Genomic DNA, 20,391 nt, shown 5'->3' on the forward strand with positions numbered 1-20,391 from the left:
GGGGCATGTGCGAGTCTGCCCGATTCCTAGGGGACGGGCTACCAGGGTCTGTCACCTGCCGAAACCTGTGGGGGTCTGGCTGTGCGCCTTCTGTCAGCACACACGCGTACATCCCCGAGTGGCTGTCCCCTTCTCTCGCGAGGGTCGCTTCTGATGAACAGAGCTGCTTAATTTTCACGTCACCAAACTGCCTATCTTTTCCTTTACGATCAGGTTTCCCGGCCTAAGAAAACGTTCTCCACCCAACGGTCAGCAGCAGCACCTTCCATGTCTTCCTACAACCGTGCCGGCCAAGAGAGACGCAGGCGAGTGTAAATGCCAGCCTCGGATGGCACATCAGGTTTTAACAACATATTCTGTTCAACCCCAAATGCCATGCCAACGTGTAATCACCATGAAAACATTAGTAATATTTTACGTTATTTCCTTCAAAATCCAGCGTATTTTACGCATCAGCTCACCTCCAGCACTCAGCAGCCACGCAGACAGCAGGACCCGGGCCAGCGCCGCCCTAGAAAGCCTTGACCTTGGGTCTACAGTCTCCCTGCGCCATCATTCTTTGCTTGGTGGGCTGTGTGGGCCAAGGTTTTCAAAAAACGCATGGAGACCTATTGAGCCAGCACGACTGTACCAAAGACTGGCCAACCGCGCCTTCCCTTTTTCCTTTCCTCCTTTCCCTTTCCTCCTAGGTCCTGTCACAGAACTCACCGCAGCCTCGGTGACTCTGGAAGCCTGACTGGGCTCCATCCATCCGCTCGGCTCCCGTCTGCATCTCCCCCTGTTCTTCTGGGGCTGGGCCCCTGGGAGGCAGGCACTCAGACTCTCTGCTCCAACCCCAGCACCAAGGGCTCTGACTCACTCTCGGGTCTGTCTGCACCCCACAACGGCGGTTCTTGTTACCTTTCGGCCAAAAATCCTTCTTTAGGAACCTTCTATGTCTCACTGGTTACTCAGGAGTGTCTCCTAATTTCTAAACAGAGGGGGTTGATTTCTGGTTTCATTCCACTTTGACCAAGAACACACTCAGGAAGGTTTCAGTTTGCGGCCATCTGCTGAGGTTCGGGTCGCTTCCTGTAACTGTCCAACGAGTGCTGAGATGCTCTGTAGTCTGCCGTACCTTAGGCCAAATGTGTGAATTATGGTTTTCCGCCCTCTCTGCTGGCTGCCGTGTGCCTAGGGTACGGCTGGGCTGAGATGCTGTGAGAAGGAACCCCTCCCCACACCTTCCTGGGCCCCAGGCCAGCTCCACAGCCTCCTAAGGGCGGTCCAGGGACCCCAACAGGAGGGGCAGAGCCAGGATGAGCATTTTTCTTTTTTTCTCCCTAAAAGTCTATACCCTTTTACCAACCTTTCCCTATTTTCCCACCTCCCGGCCCTGCCAACCACTTCTCTACTCTGCTACTAGGCGTGTGACTTTTTTTTTTTAAGAGTCCACAGGTAAATGAGACCAGGCGGTATTTGTCTTTCCCTGTCAGATTTAGTTCACTAGCATAATGCCCTCCAGGTCCATCCATGTTGTCCCAAGTGACAGAGTTTCTTTCTCTTAGGGCTGACTAATCTTCCATTGTGCGTACATACATTTTCTTTGTCATCTGTCAACAAACATTTAGACTCTTACCAGGCCTTGGCTACTGTGCATAAGCTGCAGGGCACGGGGGTGCAGGCGTCTCCTCAGCGATTTCCTGTGGGTACAGACCCCGTGGTGGGACTGCTGGGTCGTCTGGTGGCTCTGGTTGTGGCTTCTTGAGGCAGCTCCGCACGGTTCCCCAAGGCGGCTGCACCGTTTACACTCCCGCCACACTGTACACGGTCACCTTTCCTCCACGGCCTCGTCACACTTGTCATCTCGTCGTTTTGATGACTGCTGTCCTGACAGGTGTGGGGTGGGGTCTCACTTGTGGTTTGGGCCTGTTTCCCTGATGACCAGTGATGACAAGCACCGAGCACCGTTCACGCACCTGTAGGCACTTTGTATGTCTTTGTCTAGTCCAGACCTCCGCCCATTTCAGTTCCTTTTTATTTTAGGTATTAGCCCCTTATCAGGTATGTGGTTTGCAAACATTTTCTCCCATTCCACGGGTTGCCTTTCAAGTCGTCGATGGTTTCCTTTGCTTTGACGAAGCTTTTGAGTTTGATGGAGCCCCACTTGTTTTCTTTTTGCTCTTGTTGCCTGTGCTTCTGGTGTCACATTCCCCAAAATGCCAAGAGCCCTGTCCAGGAGCTGCCCGTCTGTTTTCTTCTAGGAGTTTTGGGGTTTCAGGTTGTATGTTCAAGTCTGCACCCACTTCAAGTTCACTCCCGTGAGTGGTGTCAGACAGTGGTCCAGTTCCTTCTTTTGCACGTGACTGTCCAGTCTCTCCAGCACCATTTATTGAAGAGACGCTCCTTTCCCCACTGTGTATTCTTGGCTCCTCTGTCGTAAATGAATTGACCACTTATGCCGGGGTTTACTTCTGGGCTCTCGATTCTGATCCATTGACCTGTGTGTTAGTTCCTGCCAGTACCATGCTGTTTTGATGACTACAGCTTTGTAGCATAGTTTGTATCAGGATGTGTGATGCCCCCAGCTTTGCTCTTCTCTCTCAGGAGTGCTTTGGGGGTCTCTTGTCGTTCCCGACAAATCTGAGGATTGTATGTTCTAGTTCTGTGAAAAGTGCGATTTTGATAGGACTGCACTGAACCTGTAGGATTCCTGGGGCCGCAGGACCTTCGACATTAACTCTTCTCATCCATGAGCACAGAATCTCTTTCCACTCATCTCTGTCTTCGATTTCTTTCATCAGTACCTTCTAGATTTCAGTGAAGAGATCTTTTCTGGCTCAATTTATTCCGAAGTATTCTGTTCTTTTTGATGCTGTTATAAATGGGTTATTTTCTGCATTTCTCTTTCTGACAGACAGACGGAGCACCTGTGAGACGCCTGGGAAGCTCCGCCCTCACGCTGTTTGTGTCTGGGTGCTGAGTCTGGAGCCCAGACGCTCTCGAGTTCATGATCAGCGAAGCCACACAGGCATCAGCTGGGCAGACGGGAGGCAGCGTGAGCACAGGTCAGGTGTCCTGGCCAACAGGGCACATCAAGTGCTGACCAGGCTGCAGAGCAACAGGCGACCAGGGGTGGGCGTGGGAGGGAGAGGGAAGACTTGGGCTTCATCCCACAGGCATGGGGGTCTGCAGGGCCTTTTGTGCAGGACTAGGACACAGTCAGCTCTCTGGTTTTCTGTGGAAGATCTGAGTCAATGATAAGGACAAATGCCTCAGCCCCAGTCCCAGCCCCGGGTGCCCGCGTCTGGAGAGCTTGGGGACCCAGGAGCCCCGCAAAGCTGGGGCCCTGATGCGCTCATGCAGCCTGTGATGAGCTTCTGAGCCAGGTCCTGCAGCCGGAACCATGGGGTGTGTGAGCAGCCAGGACACGGCCTCCCCGCATGTGCTGCAGGCCCAGCCACACAGGCCAAAGAGCGTAGTCTTCACCCCAGACCCCGACAAACGTCATTTCAGAGGATGGTTTATTTTCATTAAAAATCAGACTTCTGGGAGAGAAATGACAGAGGAAACTGCAGAGCTGCCTGTGAACAGCTCCCAGCAGGAACACCCGGGTCTCAGAGAGCAGGAGTGGCTCCAACTCTCTCCCTTCCACTGTGTTACCAGGAAAAAAGCAGACGAAAGCACCAATGGGATGGGTGGGGCCACCTGCTGGTGCCACGTCCCGATCCTACATCTGAGCCATCAAGCTGAAAACAACACACCAGAGCCGCCTCAAAGCCCGCAGGCCAGGCCCGGTGCTGGCCCGACCCCGGCCCTAGTCTGACCATCTGTCCCTATGGCCTCCTCCCCAGGGGGCAGCAGGCCCGACGGCTGCAGGTGCCAGTTCCCGGAGGCCAACAAATGCCGACGCACAAGCCGTGCGCTGCACCCCCCACCTGGTCAGCACAGGGCCGGGGCCGGGACCCTTGGAGGCATCAGTCACCAAGCCCCTCACCGCACTGCCTGCTCCTATGATGTGGCCGCCACTGCCGGCAAAACAGGGCCAACTGCCCCTGGGAGGCAGACACCAGGGTATGATGGCCTGCAGGAGGGACCACGTCCCCACACACAGGTGGAGACTGAGACTTGGGGCCTGTGGTCACACAGCTGCTGCAGACGGGCCTGCGGCCACTGACCCCCACGTGCACTCCCACCAACGCCAGCTCCTAGCCAGCCCGTCCCTCGGTACTTGCTGTGCTGACCGGAGCAAAGAACGCTGCTCACAAAAGGGGGCAGACGCGAGTGGGTAGACTTGGACAGCAGACCCCCAGCCCAGGGGTCGCCCCAACACCACCCTCAGGGCTCACCCAGCCCATCTGCTTGGAACAGGACAATGAGCACACCTAGCTGCACCTTCCAGAAAAAGCCCGGCTCGGTGTCCCCACGGAGCGCAGTACACCGAGGTCTCCACCTGGGAGGCAAATGCCGCTGCCAACGGCCCTGAGCAGGCAGCGCAGGAGGGAGGAGCCTGCTGGGCGGGGGCGGCCCAGGCCCCAGTGCCCGCGAGGCGGCCTCCTGAGTCCACACTGTGCTCTGTGCATGGACGTCCGCTGTGGGGCCCCACAGGTCCCAGTCCTGCCGCCCGGCCCCACGGCGCAGGCTGGCAATCCAGTGTGTGTGACGGATGTGAGCTCCACAAGGGCTCCGCGTCCGGGCGGCAGGGCTGGGCCCTCACACAGCCACCTCAGGAGATTCAGCCCCAGGGGCCAGAAACCACAAATGCTCCTCTACACGGGGCGGTGCGAAGGAGGCAGTGTGTGAGAAGAACCAGCACGCGACAGGAAGCACAGCTGCCCCCACGCCCGGCCTGGCTCTGCAGGACCCCTCCCAGGGGGGTCACAGCAAAACATGAGGTGGGACTCGCCCACCCGTTGGCCTTGGAGGAAGTACACTGAAGCCAGCGAGGTCACCACAAGATGACACATTTATTTTTACTCAAATTACAAATGCCAGGAACTCACGGCAGAAGTCAGCTGAGCCCAGCTGAGCCGAGCATTTCTTCAGCCAAACAGGTAGGAGGCCTTCCCCGCAGGAACCACAGAATGTGCTAAAAACAAGGGTTTTCATCACAATGCTTTTCTAAGCCCCTGCCCACCGTGGCCACGTCCAGAGAACGGCCTGGGCCTCCACTCCACCAGCGTCGGAGTGAGCGTCAGGCTACATAGTGCATGGCAAACAGCACGCCGAGGCCCAAAGCCCCAGCCGGACACCAGTGCCCTCTGGTCACGGCAGTGGGTGCCCTGTTCCCCAGGGGGTGGCGCAGGCCGGGCAGGGAGGCAGCAGGGGCGGCCTGCGTGCTCACAGCCATGACCCACAAGACGCACTCCCGCGCTCCTGGGGGCTTACGCACAGCAGTGTCCCTGGCACTGGTAAACCCGACTGCGATGATGGCACAGCTGCCACACACCAGGTACCTTCCAGAAACCATATCCCAGCCAAAACCACTCTGCAGTGCAGGGGCTGTGAGCCCCCTTCCCAGATCTGGGTGCCGAGCCTCGGAGAGCAGTCACGACCCCGTGACTGCCTGACTTGCAGATGGCACGCCCCGTGGGCACCCAGGCCTCCCTGCCAGTGCCCCTCTGGGGACCAGTGCCTGCAGGGTGGACGCCCCACAGCGAGCACTCACCGTGGCCGGCGACCACAGGCAGGTTCGGGTGCCCTAGGCCTGTCTTCTCCTGCCCTGGCCACACCAGGTACGCAGAGGCTACCAGTGGGTCTGGGGAGAGGAGACGAAGCCCGCCCGAAAAGGATGCACAGGTGACCATTTCGGCTCAGCGAGCAGGGCACAGGAAGGCAGCCGGCAGAAAACACCCTCTCGTGCAAGGAGCGCCATCCCAGGAAACAGCGCTGCCAGCTCTGCTCTCCCGCTGAGGCAGCGGCCCCCGGCTACACCCCATGTTGGTTACTCAGGAAAGGCACAGTGGCCTCAGGCCCTGTGCACCCGAGGTCCCCCGGCCCCTGGCCATGTTGGTCGTCCAGGACAATGGAGCAATGTCACTGAGTGCGCAGATGCCACCATTGGGGGCAAGAAGTAAACGCACTTCTGGAAAGAGGATACCAGGTCCTCGGGGGACGGTTCCTCACTGCACCCCAGCAGCAATGAGGGGAAGGGGGGTGAACAGACGGAAGCACAGCCTGTGGGTGACCCTCGACCTTTCATTTCTTTTCTGTTCATTCATTGCCTCCAACAGCTAAGAGAACAAAGGCAGTCAGAGTGGGAAGAGGGCGAGTAAGGTGAGTGTCCCGTGGGCACAACAGGCGGCAGAGGCCAGGGCGTGTGAGCCGCTGGTCAGGTAGTTACCAGCGTCGGCTTACTCGGATTGCTCAGAGCCCTAAGCTACTGCCGTGCACTCGGCCTCCAGGAGGACCGGACTTCATCCACGGCTGCCCCAGCTCATCCGGGCATCAGAGGACCCGTGGTCCTTGAGAGGCACTTTGGGAAACACTGCTCTGGACTCTCCATTCGCCCGCAACAGGGGTTCCTGAGCAGGTCCCCGTGTCAGCGTGAACTGAATTCCTTCCCGACCAAAAGGACTAAATGGTCACACAGTTCTGATCGGTGTGGGGGGCGGGGAGGGGAAGGTGGTGATGGTGGGAAAGGGTGGAAGAGAAAACACAGATGACGAACCGATCACTCCTCACCCAACAGGAAGGACAAGGGCAGGCACAGAGCCACCAAACTGAGGTCGTGCGGCTCTATGGGCCCAGACACCCCCCGTCCCCCACTGCGGTCACTGTCCCATGGCTCCCCTCGGTGTCCTGGGGCACACCTGGCCCCTGACCCCTCTGGGCTCCCTGGGCGGGTCCCAGGCACGAGCACACACGAGAGCCGGGCAGCAGCGTGAATGCAAACGCCCGCGGGAAATAGCCAGCCGGGCCCACGGAGACGGCCTCCCCTCGGCCGGTTCCCGCACCGCCCCAGTGTCTGTCTCTTTAAGAAAAGGCTCTACAATCTCCCCGCTCCGGGCCAATACCCTAACAATAGACAGAGCCCAGGCACATGGCTCTGCAGAGGAGGCCTGGCCCTGCACACTGGCAGCCGCCCTGCCTGGCCTGTGCACATGGCAGACTCGTCCATAAAGGCCCAACAGGCAGCTGGCAACGAGGTGTGAGATGAGCTGCGCCAGCCGTCGGCACGCGAGTGGCAGAACCTCTCAGGAGGTGCTCTGGCCGCAGGAAGGCCCTGCAGGCCCCCTATGGAACCCCAGGCCCCTCAGCCTCGCTGAGGAAACGCCCTGCGCCCAGGAGACAGCCTCAGGACCAATGACAGGGAAGTCCCTGGGGTGGTTGCCCCCAGCGCCGCCCGCCCCAGGCAGCTCACTGCAGGTGAAGAGTGCCGGTGCCGCTGGGCCTCCTGCGCTTATCCGCCTCCTACAAGGGACAGGTGAGACCGGGTCCCACGGGAGCAGGGGCTCTGTGTGCTCCCTAATGGCACGCCAGCTGCTGACACAAACGACACGCAGTGGGCGAGCGAATGAATGTCACTGCTGCTACACCGCGAAATCCTTCAGCGTTTCACCTGACATTTCGGAGTCCTTCCAAGGAGGCTCTGGGCATCCAGTCTGCCTCGACCTCCCCACGCCTGCCCCGCACGCTGGCCCGGCACCAACGGCTCCTGTGCTCCTGCCCCTCCCAGGGCCTCAGAGATGACACCGCACTGGCTCAAAAGGACTCAGCCATTAGGAACAAACACGTGCATCTGCTCTGGTGGCTCTGGGTCCGGCCCCCAGGTGGCCCCCAAAACACACGGTTCCCCAGTGTATCCCAGCCCAGAACACAAGGGCTCATCCTGCATGCCAGCAGCATCTAAGAGCAGGAAACAGGTGACAGTGACAATGTGAAGTGACATGCAGACGACAGCCAGACAGTGAGCTGTCAGTGAGGACAGAGAGGGAAGGCGGCTGGGGGCGGGAGAGGAGCACAGAGCACCTGACCCACAGGCGGCCTCGCCACCGCCACCTGCCCCTCCTGCCACCGCCACGCTGGCAACCTGGCAAACACTGTGTGTGGGGGAGGGGAGGACAGGGACAACTGCCCCCGGCTGTTTCCAACAGGGAATTACAAACGGAAATGAGTGCCCCCCCTGACCCCCGGCTAGTGCCAAGCCCCATGTCACCCTGGGAGGGACGAGGGCCCCCTCCACAACTGCCGGGCGCTCAGGCTGCCCACAGAACCCACAGTCACCTGCACGAAAACCCAACTCACTCAGCAGAGGAGGAAACCGAGGCCCGGGGAGGTGACACATGTTGTGTAGTGAAGCTGCGGAGTCGGCCTTCAAACCCTAAGCCACGCGGCGCCTTCTGTGCAGAAAGGTCAGCGCACCTGGGCCACCTCACCTGCCACCTGCTGAGAGGCTGCGTTAACATGGACACAGACTCACGGTGACAGCAGACCCAGTGTCCCCGCCCGTGTCCGTCTGTCTGCAACGCTCCCCTCCCCACCAGGTGAGACCCCTGCACGGAGAGGCAGCGCAGCTGTGGGACTCGTCTGATAACGGGCAGCGGCAGGAGGAACGCTCGGCTTCCGGCAGCTTCCTCTGCGGCTCTGCTGCTGGAGCGAGGCCACGTCGGGAGCCTAGAGCCACGTGTCCCAAGTGTGGTCCAGGGGCCCCAGGGCTCCCCAAGAACCTTTTGGGGGCCTCAAAGAACCCCCTCATAATAACAGGAAGACGTCACTGGTCTTTCGCGCCCATGCGCTCCCCAGTGTACACAGGGCTTTCCAGAAGTTACGTGACCCCCAAATCACAGAGGATGGGCACGAGCACACGTAAGGGTCCCGCTCCTGAGAGCTGCAAACATAATGCCGTCCTTCCCCCTTGTTCTTCCTCTGCAAAATACAGTTTTTAATTTTAAAATATTATGTCAACATATGCTGACTTTATTGTCCTTTTTAAGTGAATTAAAGAATTTTCGTCATTTCTAAAATGGTAAATACCGATAGTCACAACCCATCCAGACCGTGTAGTTTTTCAGAAGGTCACGGGGTCCTGAGGCCAACAAGCTGACGGCCCTGCTCTGGACCGGTGTGAGCCCACGCGGAGAGAGGCTGCGTGGGGGAACTGAGGCTCCAATTCCACCACGAGAGGCCCTGGTCCTCGTCTGGAGCCTGTGAGTTCTGGGGTTGATTTTGCAGCAAAGACACGTCCCCAAGCCCCCACCGGGCAAACTGCAAAGCCGGCGGGGTGGGGCCCAGCGCGCGAGCCGCCAGGGCCGATGTGGGCCCCACACCTGCACCCAGGCCACGCGCCCACGCCGCTGCCCACGCCGCTGCCCGCTGGCCGCCTGGCGAGGCTGGGCGCGCTGCGGGCTGACAGGGCCACTCCAGCAGGCTCCGCACACGGGGTCCAAAGCAGAGCCGGGCAACGGCTACGAGCGCAGGGACACTGGCAGCCTGACATTCCAGAGGCTTCCTAACTTCATTCTGTGTCTTTTTAACATCAAACCCTGTTACTCAGGACACTGCTGCATTATGTTTATTTGAACACACGCGACTCCACGAGGCAATGCTCCTCAGAATGCAGCCCTGCCTGGCCTCTGTCCTCAGAATCCATCCCAACATTTGCACACGCATGTGCGCTCCCACACGGACGCCGTCGTAGCGGAGCCCAGGCGTTCTTTTCCTTAGTGGCCGTCAACACAGTATTTGTGAGGTTCATCTGCTCCTGCTCCCTTCTAGGGTTTGCTCCCCCCTTACCCAGTGACCAGGAGACAATTTAAATGAGCTCCCACTGGTTAAATTTGGGACAATCCAGTCACCGAAAGACTATAATCGATGGTAAAATACCGGATGAATAAAAATTCACGAGTCCTTGGGTGATATGGGGGGACAGTCTTCTTTCTAGAATGCAACAACTAACCACCACCCCCACCCCCCAAGTTCCATCACCTTTCCAGGTCTGAGCTCAAATGACATCTCAAAGAGCCTTCTAGAACCCCGAAATAAAAAATGGCCATCCCGCTCCTGCCTGGCATCCCGCCCACTGCCACATGCCCACCCTTACCCCTTGCCCGCCTTCAGCAGATGGCAGCAGCTCGCTGAGGGCTCAGAACGGTGCCCGGGCAAGTGGGCACCCACATGTCAGAAGTCGGCGCCTCGGCTCACACTCTGTACCCCGCAGCACTTTCACGACAAGCTGCCTCAGCGCACGTGCCCCAGGACCCACTGCAGCAGGCCCTCGAGGCGTGCTGGAGGCCCCGGTGCTGGAGGCCCCGGTGCAGCTCCCCGCCAGCAGCGCCCCGAGCAAGGGCTGCACATAATTAGACCTGACACAGACCAGCCGCACCCGAGCTCATCTCACACCCCTGAGCTCACTGCCAGGCCTGCCCAGGGGTTCAGACATCTGGCTCCCGTGGAGCCACCTGGCACCGGCATCCTTCCCACAGTCTGGGGCAGAGTGGGGGCTGGGCATTCAATGGGTGCAATGCAGGCCAAACAGGGGGGAGGGGGGGCTCCAGGGGGCGCCAGACTCTGGGGGAGCAGTCTGCTGGCCCGGGGCCAGCCCAGTGCGAAAGCTGGAGGGGAGGAGTTTCTCTACCCCAGGGGAAAGACTGCGGGGCACCAGGACCCCGCCTGCTCTCCAGCTCGCTCCCCGACCGGGCAGCCGTGTGCCTCTGTGGGAGCAGTCTGCCTTCACACACACCAAACACTGACCAAAAATCGCCTCCCCCGCGACCCAATATAGCAGCAACTTTCCCAACAAGCAAAAAGGTGAGAGTGGTACCTATACCCCACGTAATGCCTGGGATGTATTCGCAAACACTGCAGGTCGGGACGGCCTGGATACCCCACCCCAGCAATTGTACACCTCAGCTGCACTGGCACAAAGACGAGGAAGCAGGGGGTGACAACACGAATGCAGCACAGCCAAAAGCCATGTGGTTCCATCCACTCAAAACAGTACCCCGGCTCACACGTGGCCATGACGCCCTGCCAACCGCCGCCCCCTCTTCTCTTTAAGCATCATACTTTATCCTGGGGTTTCAAGCCCTCCTACGTCCACGTTCCAGGCCCCGTCCTGCAGAGGCCGGGGCACCAGCGGTGTGCCCCCTCCAGGAGAAGTCCTGTGGGAAGGACACACGGACACCACAAGGACAGAGGCTGAGGGAGCCCTGCCAGGCAGACAGGAGCAGCACGCACCACCTCCTCTTCCCGGCTGGGCCCACACAGCAGGAAGAACAGGACCCAGAAGTCACCGTCGGGGACCACGACCACCTCCCCGAGTCACAGGCCGAACACCAGCACAGAGGGCATCTTGCCGAAGCCACCACACCTAGGTTCAGCGTCGCACGTGCCCTGCAAGCGTGTGCACGACACCAAGGGTGTGGGGTGTGGGCGAGTCTCAGTTTCCAGGGGCGCTGCACGGATGACAGGAAATGCTGGGACAACAGGAACACCGCCACTGGGGTCCCCACCGGGGTGGCCTCCAGTACCCACGTCCCCAAACCAGGCGGGCACAGCAGAGGCCATGGCTTCCTCCCAAAGCGTGCTGTGGAGCTGACAGCCGCCTCGTGCACCAAGGGAACCCCTCCCAAGCCACCACTAGCTCTGGACAAGGTCGGTGGCCAGCCCCCATGTGGGGGGGCTTTTCCAGGATCCTGGAGAAGAGGACTGGGAAGCAGGCACCAGGCGGTGACTCTTGGTGGCGAGAACACCAGGACAAAGGCTAGAAGCGAGAGGAGGCTGACGAGGGCCAAGCACAGCGCTCAGGGGCTGTGGCTCATGTCAAAAGCACAGGCCAGGGCAAGGGGGCCCCCCCCACAGCCCCGCCCACCACAGCCGCACCTCCCCCCTTTCCCCACCCCACACACACCGAAGCCCCCTGTGCACTGCCTGGCAGAGCCTCTCACATCCTGCTTGTCTCCCGCCAGCAGCACAGCTTCAAGGACGCTTGGTGCAAGGGCTCCCAGTAGACACTCCAAGCAGGAGGGCAAACGAGAAAACATGCTGCTGGGTGTCCAGGAGCAGGCGCTGGTGACCAAGGGCTCCCGTCGCCTCTGCTCTCTGTAGGGGTCTGAATGCAACACGGCCCCAGGCAGCACCAGGGCAAACCCAGGCCCACAGGACGGCCTGGGTGGAGCCCCTGTGGCAGTGGCTGCTCCTGGAAGTGTTCCCCAAGCCACCGCTTCCCCGGGGCCACAGGCTGGAGGGCAGATTCTGCGCTCATGCCTCTGTGCCCTGCACACGCCCATGCCTGTTCTCGCCGCAGTCTCGGCCTCCATTCCACCTGGAGAATCCCTGTGCATGCTCCCCGACACCACGCTGAGCTCCGTGCTGCGAGCCGCTGGCTCCACCTCGTTCATCGCAGCGTCCAGCCTCTCCCTCAGCCTGAGAACGCAGAAGCTGTGTCTTCTCATCTTGGAGCTCTGATCGCTGGCACAGGGTGGGGACCACGACAGACAGGGACGGAGGTCGGGCCCTGGAGATCTCCGCAACTGAGGACGTGGCCCCACTCTCTGCCAGAAAAGGCCGGGTCACAGCAGCACTGCTCCCGATCGACAAGCAGCAGGGATCACGCAGACGTCCACGGACAAGCCAAGCACGAGTATGCACGGCTCCATAAATGGAGCAGCACTCAGCAATAAAAAGGACAGACAGTTGACACATGCAGTGACACGATGCACTTTTAAAACGTGACACTAAGTGAACCACTCACAAAAGACCACATGTTGTGATTCCACTTACACGAAATGCCCAGAAGAGGCAAACCTCCCCACACAGAAAGTAAATGAGAGGGTGCCCAGGGCTGGGGGCGGGAATGGGAGTGACTGCTGATGGGCACCCGGGTTCTTTTGGGGATGATGACAATGTTCTCAAATTAAACCCTGGCGATGGTTACACAACGCTGTAATTTCACTAAAAATTACTTAATTGTACACTTAAAGCCAGTAAACTTTGTGGTATGTAAATTATACCTCAATGAGACTGATAAAAAAAGCCTAGAGACTCGGGCGAGTTCAGTCTGGGTCTCCCCATAATCAGATCCGGCTGTCAGCCACCAGCGACACCCTCCCGCGAGGCCAAGTGCCAGGAAAAACAGAGCCATCGACAACCAAGATGGCGCGGCAGGTAAATGCTGTGACCTTCTCTCACAACCACATCAAAGTTCCAGCCAATCTACAAAACCACCATTATTGAGAATCGCCTAAAATCAAGCTGAACTGAAGCCTTTCAACTACGGGCTGGTCGGAAGGTCAGAGACACGGCACGGGCCGGTCCCACACCCACGTGGGACCATAAAGACCGGGTGGGATATTTCGGCTGTGGGGGTCCCCCCACCCCTTAGAGGAGTGAGAGGTCCCAGCCGCAGCCCAGGGTTCCAGTGCCGAGGAGAGAGGTCCCCATAATTCTCAGCTGTGAAAACCAGCAGCGACCGCGGCTGAGGCGACAGGGCCTGCACTCCCAGGCGCTCCTCCTACAGGGGCCCCGTGCGGACTCACCACCAACGGAACCACTCGCTCCGGGCGCCAGCGCTGGGGCAGCGGCTGGAGGGCCAGCAGGGGCAAATGGTGGGGAACTGAGTTGTCTGGCTTCGGATGGGGGCTGGAGAGGCGGCTTTCCCATGGACGGGGGAGCTGGCAGAGGCCACTGTTCCTTTGTCGAGCCCTCCCCCTTCCCACTGTGCGAGCACAGACGGCCGCCATTTCTGAATCTCCGCAGTTCGCTCACCTCGTCCTGGCGATTTGAGACCCCACCCCGCCCAACTTTCAGGCACCCAGGCTGCTTCCAGTGGCTTTTCCGTGCACACCGCCTGCCTCGGCTCAAGATACAGACTTTCCTAGGGTCTCTCAAAGGTCCAGAGAACCCAGACAAGCAGCATCTGGCTTGAGCATGTCCTGCACCTCTGGCTGAGCAGCCCTAAGCCCGACACTAGCGGTAGCCGACCTTGGTTCGCGGCCTGGCCTCTCAAGGCACTTCCAAGCACAGCACGGGCGGCAGATACCTGTGGATTTCTTTCTGGCTCCCGCTAGGTGACCCCAGGTGGGACACGGGCTGTGGCTGAAGTGGACCTACAGCGGATCCCCTCCTAGGTGGTCCTGGGGCTGGTGCCCCCAATAGCCAGCTTCAAAACGAGCTGGAGCATCACCCAGTCGCCTCCTAGAACAACACACCCAAGGGGCGGATTGGGCAGGCACCAGAGCCCTGCTGAGGCAGATCCTGCTCTGTGGGGTCAGCCCCTGCACAACAAGTCCTCCACTGTGGTCAAGGCCAGTCCTCACAACCAGTGAGCCCAAGGGTCAGTCCCTCCCATTGATGTGCAGTTATCAACCAAGGGCTCAACTACAAGAGGAGGGCACACGCAACCCACACAAGGGACACCCCTGGAGCATGTGGCTCAGGTGACCAGAAAGACTGTGCCACTGAGCCCCACAGCACACCTACTACATAAGGCCGCTTTACTAAGACCAGAAGACACAGCAGCCCTACTTACTACATAGAAACCAACACAGGGAGGCAGCCAAAACGAGGAGACAAAGAAACATGCCCCAAATAACAGAACAGAACAAAGCTCCAGGAAAAGGACCAAGCGAAATGGAGACAAGCGATCTCCCAGACACAGAGTTCTAACCACCGGTTAGAAGGCTGCTCAGTGACCTCAGGGAGAACTTCAGTAGGGAAATGGGAAGAATAAAAATGGAGATGGAAACCATGAAAAAGAACCAGTCAGAAATAAAAGATACAATAATGGAAATGAAGAATGTATTACAGGGAATCAACAGATGAGATGGAGCAGAGGATCCAACCAGCGATGTAGAAGATAAGGTAGCAGAAAACACCCAACCAGAACAGGAAAAAGAAAAAAAAATCCAAAAAATTGAGGAGACTTTAAGGGGCCTCTGGGACAATATCAAGCACACCAACTTTCACATTATAGGGGTACCAGAAGGAGAGAGAGAGCAAGGAATTGAAAACCTATTTGAAGAAATAATGACAGAAAACTTCCCTAACCTGGTGAAGGAAATGGACATGCAAGCGCAGGAAGCACAGAGAGTCCCCAACAAGAGGCCCACACCAAGACACATCATAATTAAAATGCCAAAGGTTAAAGACATAGAGAGACTCTCAAAAGCAACAAGAGAAAAGCAGTTAGTTACCTACAAGGGAGCCCCCATAAGACTGTCAGCTGACTTCTCAACAGAAACTTTGCAGGTAGGAAGGGAGTGGCAGGAAATATACCAAGTGATGAAAAGCAACAACCAAGATTGCTCTACCCAGCAAGGCTACCATTTAGAATTGAAGGACAGATAAGGAGCTTCCCAGACAAGAAAAAGCTGAAGGAGTTCATCACCGCCAAACCAGTATTACAAGGACTCTTAGAGTGGCTTCTCTAAGATGGGAGTGGGGCTAAGGATGGGTGAAAGCGGAAGGGATTAAGAACAAATTGGTCGTTTCACACACAGTAGTCACAGGGACGTAGGTTATAGCATAAGGAATATAGTCAACAATATTGTAATAACTAGGCATGGTGCCAGCTAGGTACTAGATCTATCAGGGTGATGGATGGGAAAGGAGTCGGGGGCAGGGTGAAAACCTGAAGGCTTTAAATACAAATTGATAACTGCTGCAGTACGGGGAATACAATCACCAATGCGGTCAAGATCACGTAAGGTGCCAGACGGGCACTGGGCTGATCAGGGGGACCACGTCACAGACGGAGGAGATGCCTGACCACTGCGCTATACACCTGAAGAGAAGTAGAATCACACTGAATGTCAACTATAACTACATATATAGGGACACACAGTCACGGGATGTGGAGCACAACGTAGTCCATGGTATTGTAACAGTTATGTAAGATGTCAGGGGTAGCAGCTTCGGGGTGGGTTATCACTTTATGAGGGGTTTAAAGGTCTAACTAGTATGCTGCTTTATACACCTGAAACTAATAAAAATAGATTAAAAAAAAAAGCCAGGTGGACGGGTGGCTCAGTTGGTTAGAGCGTGAGCTCTGGGCAACGGGGCTGCCAGTTCGATTCCCAGGTGGGCCAGCGAGCTGCGCCCTCCGCAACTAGAATGAAGTCCATGAGCTGCCGCTCAGCTCCGGGGTGGCCAGAGGGCTCAGCTGGTTGGAGCGCGGGCTCTCACCACAAGGTTGCCGGTTCGATTCCACAAGGGATGGTGGGCAGGATGGTGGACTGCGCCCCCTGCAACTAGAAAAACAGCAACTGGACCTGGAGCTGAGCTGCGCCCTCCACAACTAAGACTGAAAGGACAACAACTTGACTTGGAAAAAGTCCTGGAAGTACACACTGTTCCCCAATTTAAAAAAAAAAAGCCATCGCCACCCCTCAAACACCCGTGGACGAAGGTACATGGATGCGGGCACCAGGGTTTCTCCTTCACCACACAGGATTCCTGAAGGCAGAGCGGCACAGGCCAGAAAGCCCGCGGACAGTTGGCAAACACTGTCACCAGGCCAAGAGCTCCACTGGCCCAGCTCTGTGCTGACATTCCATCGCCAACACTGTGGGTCCAGGAAGCTCTGCACCCCACCTCATCTGCTGCTCGGAGAAGGGCAGGAGGGTGCTGCTGTCAAGGCACCATGTGGCCCAAGGAAGGGGACCCCAGGCTGCGGGCCCAGAATGGAGAACGGGCACATCCCTGCAAACCTCACCCACAGCCCCACCCAGGGGCCCATGTGCTCCCACCAGTCAGAGGAGGGAGGAAGAGCGTTTCCTCTTCTGCATTCCCAGAGGCTGGGAAGCTTCTGGATTGCACTCTGTTGGGTAAAATTTAAACTGCACTTTCCTTGTCTGCTCACAATGCCCGTTGCCCCGAGGACAAGACACCAGTCTTCCCCCAACTACAAACCCTGCACAGGAGGCCCTCATGTCGTCGCAGACCTCCTGGGACCTGACCTAGCTCCTGCCGCCTCTCCTTCCTCTGGGGCTGGCTTCTTTCCCACTGGCAAGGCTGCTGCCATGTCATCGGCTGTCCAGAATGGAGAGCCAAGGACTAAAGAGGCTCACGACACAAGCAGTGGTGACCCCCTGTGACGAGGAAATTACTATACACCTACTTCAACGGCCAGCTCAATGCAAGCAGAGAAAACAAACGTGCAATGAAACGCACGGACACAAGCTACACATCGCAAAACTCTTGCCCAAATAAGTGCCAGCAGACTCCAGCAGCAAGTCCCGACATGCTGGCGTTATTTCTGGCTTCCGAGCAGGTTTCCTGCAGGACCTCCCTTTCCTGAAAGCAGCAGGGCGAGCTGACGATAAGGCCGCCACATTACTCAGCAAAGCCCTTTCAGTGACAGGGAGATGGTTTCACTGGCACGTCTGTAAAACATTCTGGCTATGACAGTGACACAGGGGAAGAAGGGACCATTATTTGCCACTGCAGTCCAGTCCATGCTCTGTCACTTGAGATGAAGTGATGCAAAGAAACGCTTTCTTAGAAAAGAACAAACAACACTTAAAACATAAGAAAGAAAGTCATATTCCAAACCACCTGGTTGACACTGAATGGTGTGCATAACTAAAACCAGCAAGAAAGAGTAAAAAACACATTTCCCGATGCCTGCCAGGCTGAAACCCAGGTAAAGGACTAATGGCCTAGTCACACCCCAGCACTGAACACACGAAGGGTCCAGCCCTGCAAGCTCCTTCACTCACCGCGGGCTGGCCCTCCGTGCGGGAGGGCGGGCTCCTGGGGAGTGGGCCAGAGTGGGAGACCAGAGAGGGAGAGTCTGGGGTCTGTGCGGCTGTTGGTCCAGGCCTCAGCCTCTTCCGTTTAAGAGCAGACACTCAGTAAGTGTGTGGGAGGGTAAGAGGGGCACGTGGGCCCGCCCAGCTCACTGTCCTATGACATCACCTTGGGAACAAGCTCTTGAGGAAGATGAGTACTCGACAACCGAAACTGTACCACTCTTTGTAAAGGGCAGGGGTCACAGTTAAAGAATTATGAAAGAATGAAAGAACTCATGACTGATTTACGAGGCCCAATACGCAGCCCACTAAACTTAAAAACATACACAGACAACCAAACTGCATCCTGACCCTTCGGAGAGCTCCAGTGTCCTTCTGGAACCGACCATTGTGTCGCCGCCAGACGGCAACAGCTCCAAGCCGCGGCCCTTCAGAGGCGTCCTCCTCCAGCACCTGGACCAGCGCCCCAGAACGTGCCCCGCCGACCTGACCCTGACCACTGCTTGGTTGCCAAAGAGAACCAGTCCCTTCTAAGCCTAAGTGCGGTGAGTTTCTGGATATTCACAGTGGTGACAGTAGAGGCCATCCAGCACAGACCTCCCTCAGTCTACAACACGGAGTGCTGGTCACTTTCCAGGCACAGAGTACCTGCTCCTGACGGACAGACCAGTACAAGCGGCTGCTCCCTCAGCCACGCAGCCCACAGGTGGGTCCTTCCCACACCAGCCCTGTGAGTTCAAGCCTCCAATCAACAGCTTTCTTCCCTGAAACAGGCTCCCTGCGAAGCCACCTGCCTCCAACACAGGTCCTCCCAATACAGGCAGAAAGCAAGCACCTACCATTGGAAACAAAGCAAACACAGCTGTCTGCCCTCCACTACCGGTGCCGGGCCGTGGGCTACAAAGGCCTCCTACAAACATTTCTCCCTGCTAACAGCAGCCAACACACACACACACACACACACACACACACACACGTGCCAAGCGCTGTGCAAACATTTTTCTCCATCACCTCAGTTTCTCCTCCCACAACCCCTCACTGCAGGTAGCGCAATTTCCATTCTGCAGACGGCTTCTAAACAGCAAGTAGGTCTGGAGAGGTGACGTGATCACCTGAAGTGACACACACAGCTGACAAGCAGCAGGGCTGGGGGGCAGTGCTGCCTCTGCAAGAAGCCAGCCGGGCTGGCCTGACCTGGGACTGGTCCCCGCGTCACCCACACGCCGCGCTGAGCCCTGCACTCTGGCTCCACGCACACACCCACCACAGTGGGCACTTCTCTCTGGCCCCTCAGTGCATCCCTCAAGCTGCTTGTCCCTCGTGGTGTCCCCCTTCCCTGGACTCCCCCCCAACCTGCAGGCAAAGGAGGATCCCATCCACATCCTTGGTTGTCCGACAGCACCCTCCACTGTGCCCTACCTCCTGCAAGGGCCTGACAGACCCTGAAACCAAAGGTACCCAGACCTGTCGCCTCCCTTCCAGGACTTCAGCGTCCAGGCGAGCCCTTCCCGGAGCCCGGGGCCAACAGCGACACAGCCCCACTCCCACCCAAGCCCCTGACGAGCCTGACCGGGGAGGGGGGGCTGCTAAAATCAGAGCTAGGAATAGACGGGGGACCCCGCTACTGGGTGAAAAGGGCCTGCCCTTCTTGTCCCTCAAAAAGGAAAGTTTTGAACAGTCGCTTTGGCCCGAACAACTTTCTGAAGACGCCCTGACGTTTCACCTGGTTTCTCTCGTTCCCGGCGAGCTGAACACAAAGCCCACGGGAGGAAGAGCCCAGCCCGCCGCTCCCGGTGCGGCGCTTCCTTCCTACCCCGCCCTGCGGCCCGCGCCGCGGGGGACGCACCGCGGCGAGCTCGGCGCCTCGCCCCCGCCGCCTCCCGACCCCACCGAGCCCGTCCCGCTCTCCCCCCGACCCAGCGCACGGCGGAGCGAAGCGGGGCCGCTTTGCTTCTCTTCCCTCTGTTTTTAAGACACTGTTCTCTCCCGGGGTTCACGTTACTCCTTCCAGACGCAAGTTCCCCGCAGCGACCCACGAGAGCAGCTCCCCGTGCGACGAGCCCCGACGCCCGACCCTCGGCCGCGCGGTGTGGCCGCGGTGACCTGCGCCGGCTCCCGGGCGCGGCGGCTCCCCGCTCCCGGCCCCCGACCCCCCGCGCCGGGTCCCCGCGCCCCGACCGGCTCCTGGCCCGGCGCCGCGCTCCGGTCCCCGCGGAGACGCCCCTCGCCGGCCCAGCCCGCTCCGCCCGCACCGGATGCCCTTGACCGGTGCTGCCCGCCGCACGCCCCGCGGCGCGTCCCGCGACCCCGGCCCTCCCGCCCGGCCGCCCGACTCACCCCATGAGCCAGTCCATGGCTGCGCGGGGCCCGCCGCGCCCGCTGCCCGACACTCTCGGCCCTCAGCCCGCGGCGGCGGCAGCGGCAGCGGCCGGAAGTAAACACTCACTCGCTCACTCCCACACGCGCGCCGCGGGCGCCGCCGGAAGTGACGCGCGGCGCGCCGCCTGCTGGGAATCGTAGTCCCGGCGGCCCAGCCGGTTCGGTGCCTGCCCTGCCCGACCCTCCCGGAACCGGCTCCGTGCTGTCCCCTCACACCCGGGCAGTGCCCCCACTCCCGCACTGTCCACTCACACCCTGGGACTGACCTCTGCGCCCAGACTGTCCCCTGCCGCCCGGACACCCTGGCCCTGTGCCCCCACGCCCCGGCCGCCCCCTCGCG

The 20,391-nt window shown here is 58.7% G+C and overlaps 1 protein-coding gene across 1 annotated transcript in view; it reads right to left on the reverse strand.

Annotated features, from left to right (window-relative positions):
* The window catches only part of MOB2 (MOB kinase activator 2), a 60,776-nt gene extending 40,637 nt beyond the window's left edge, over positions 1 to 20,139 (reverse strand). The window contains exon 1 of the mRNA XM_033121094.1: positions 20,010 to 20,139. Within this exon, the coding sequence (XP_032976985.1) occupies positions 20,010 to 20,026 (17 nt within the window). The 5' untranslated portion in view covers positions 20,027 to 20,139. The remainder of the gene's footprint in view (positions 1 to 20,009) is intronic.
* Between the last annotated feature and the right edge of the window lie 252 nt (positions 20,140 to 20,391).

The sequence above is a fragment of the Rhinolophus ferrumequinum genome, chromosome 11 (assembly GCF_004115265.2).
Source record: "Rhinolophus ferrumequinum isolate MPI-CBG mRhiFer1 chromosome 11, mRhiFer1_v1.p, whole genome shotgun sequence".
Lineage (NCBI taxonomy): Eukaryota > Metazoa > Chordata > Mammalia > Chiroptera > Rhinolophidae > Rhinolophus > Rhinolophus ferrumequinum.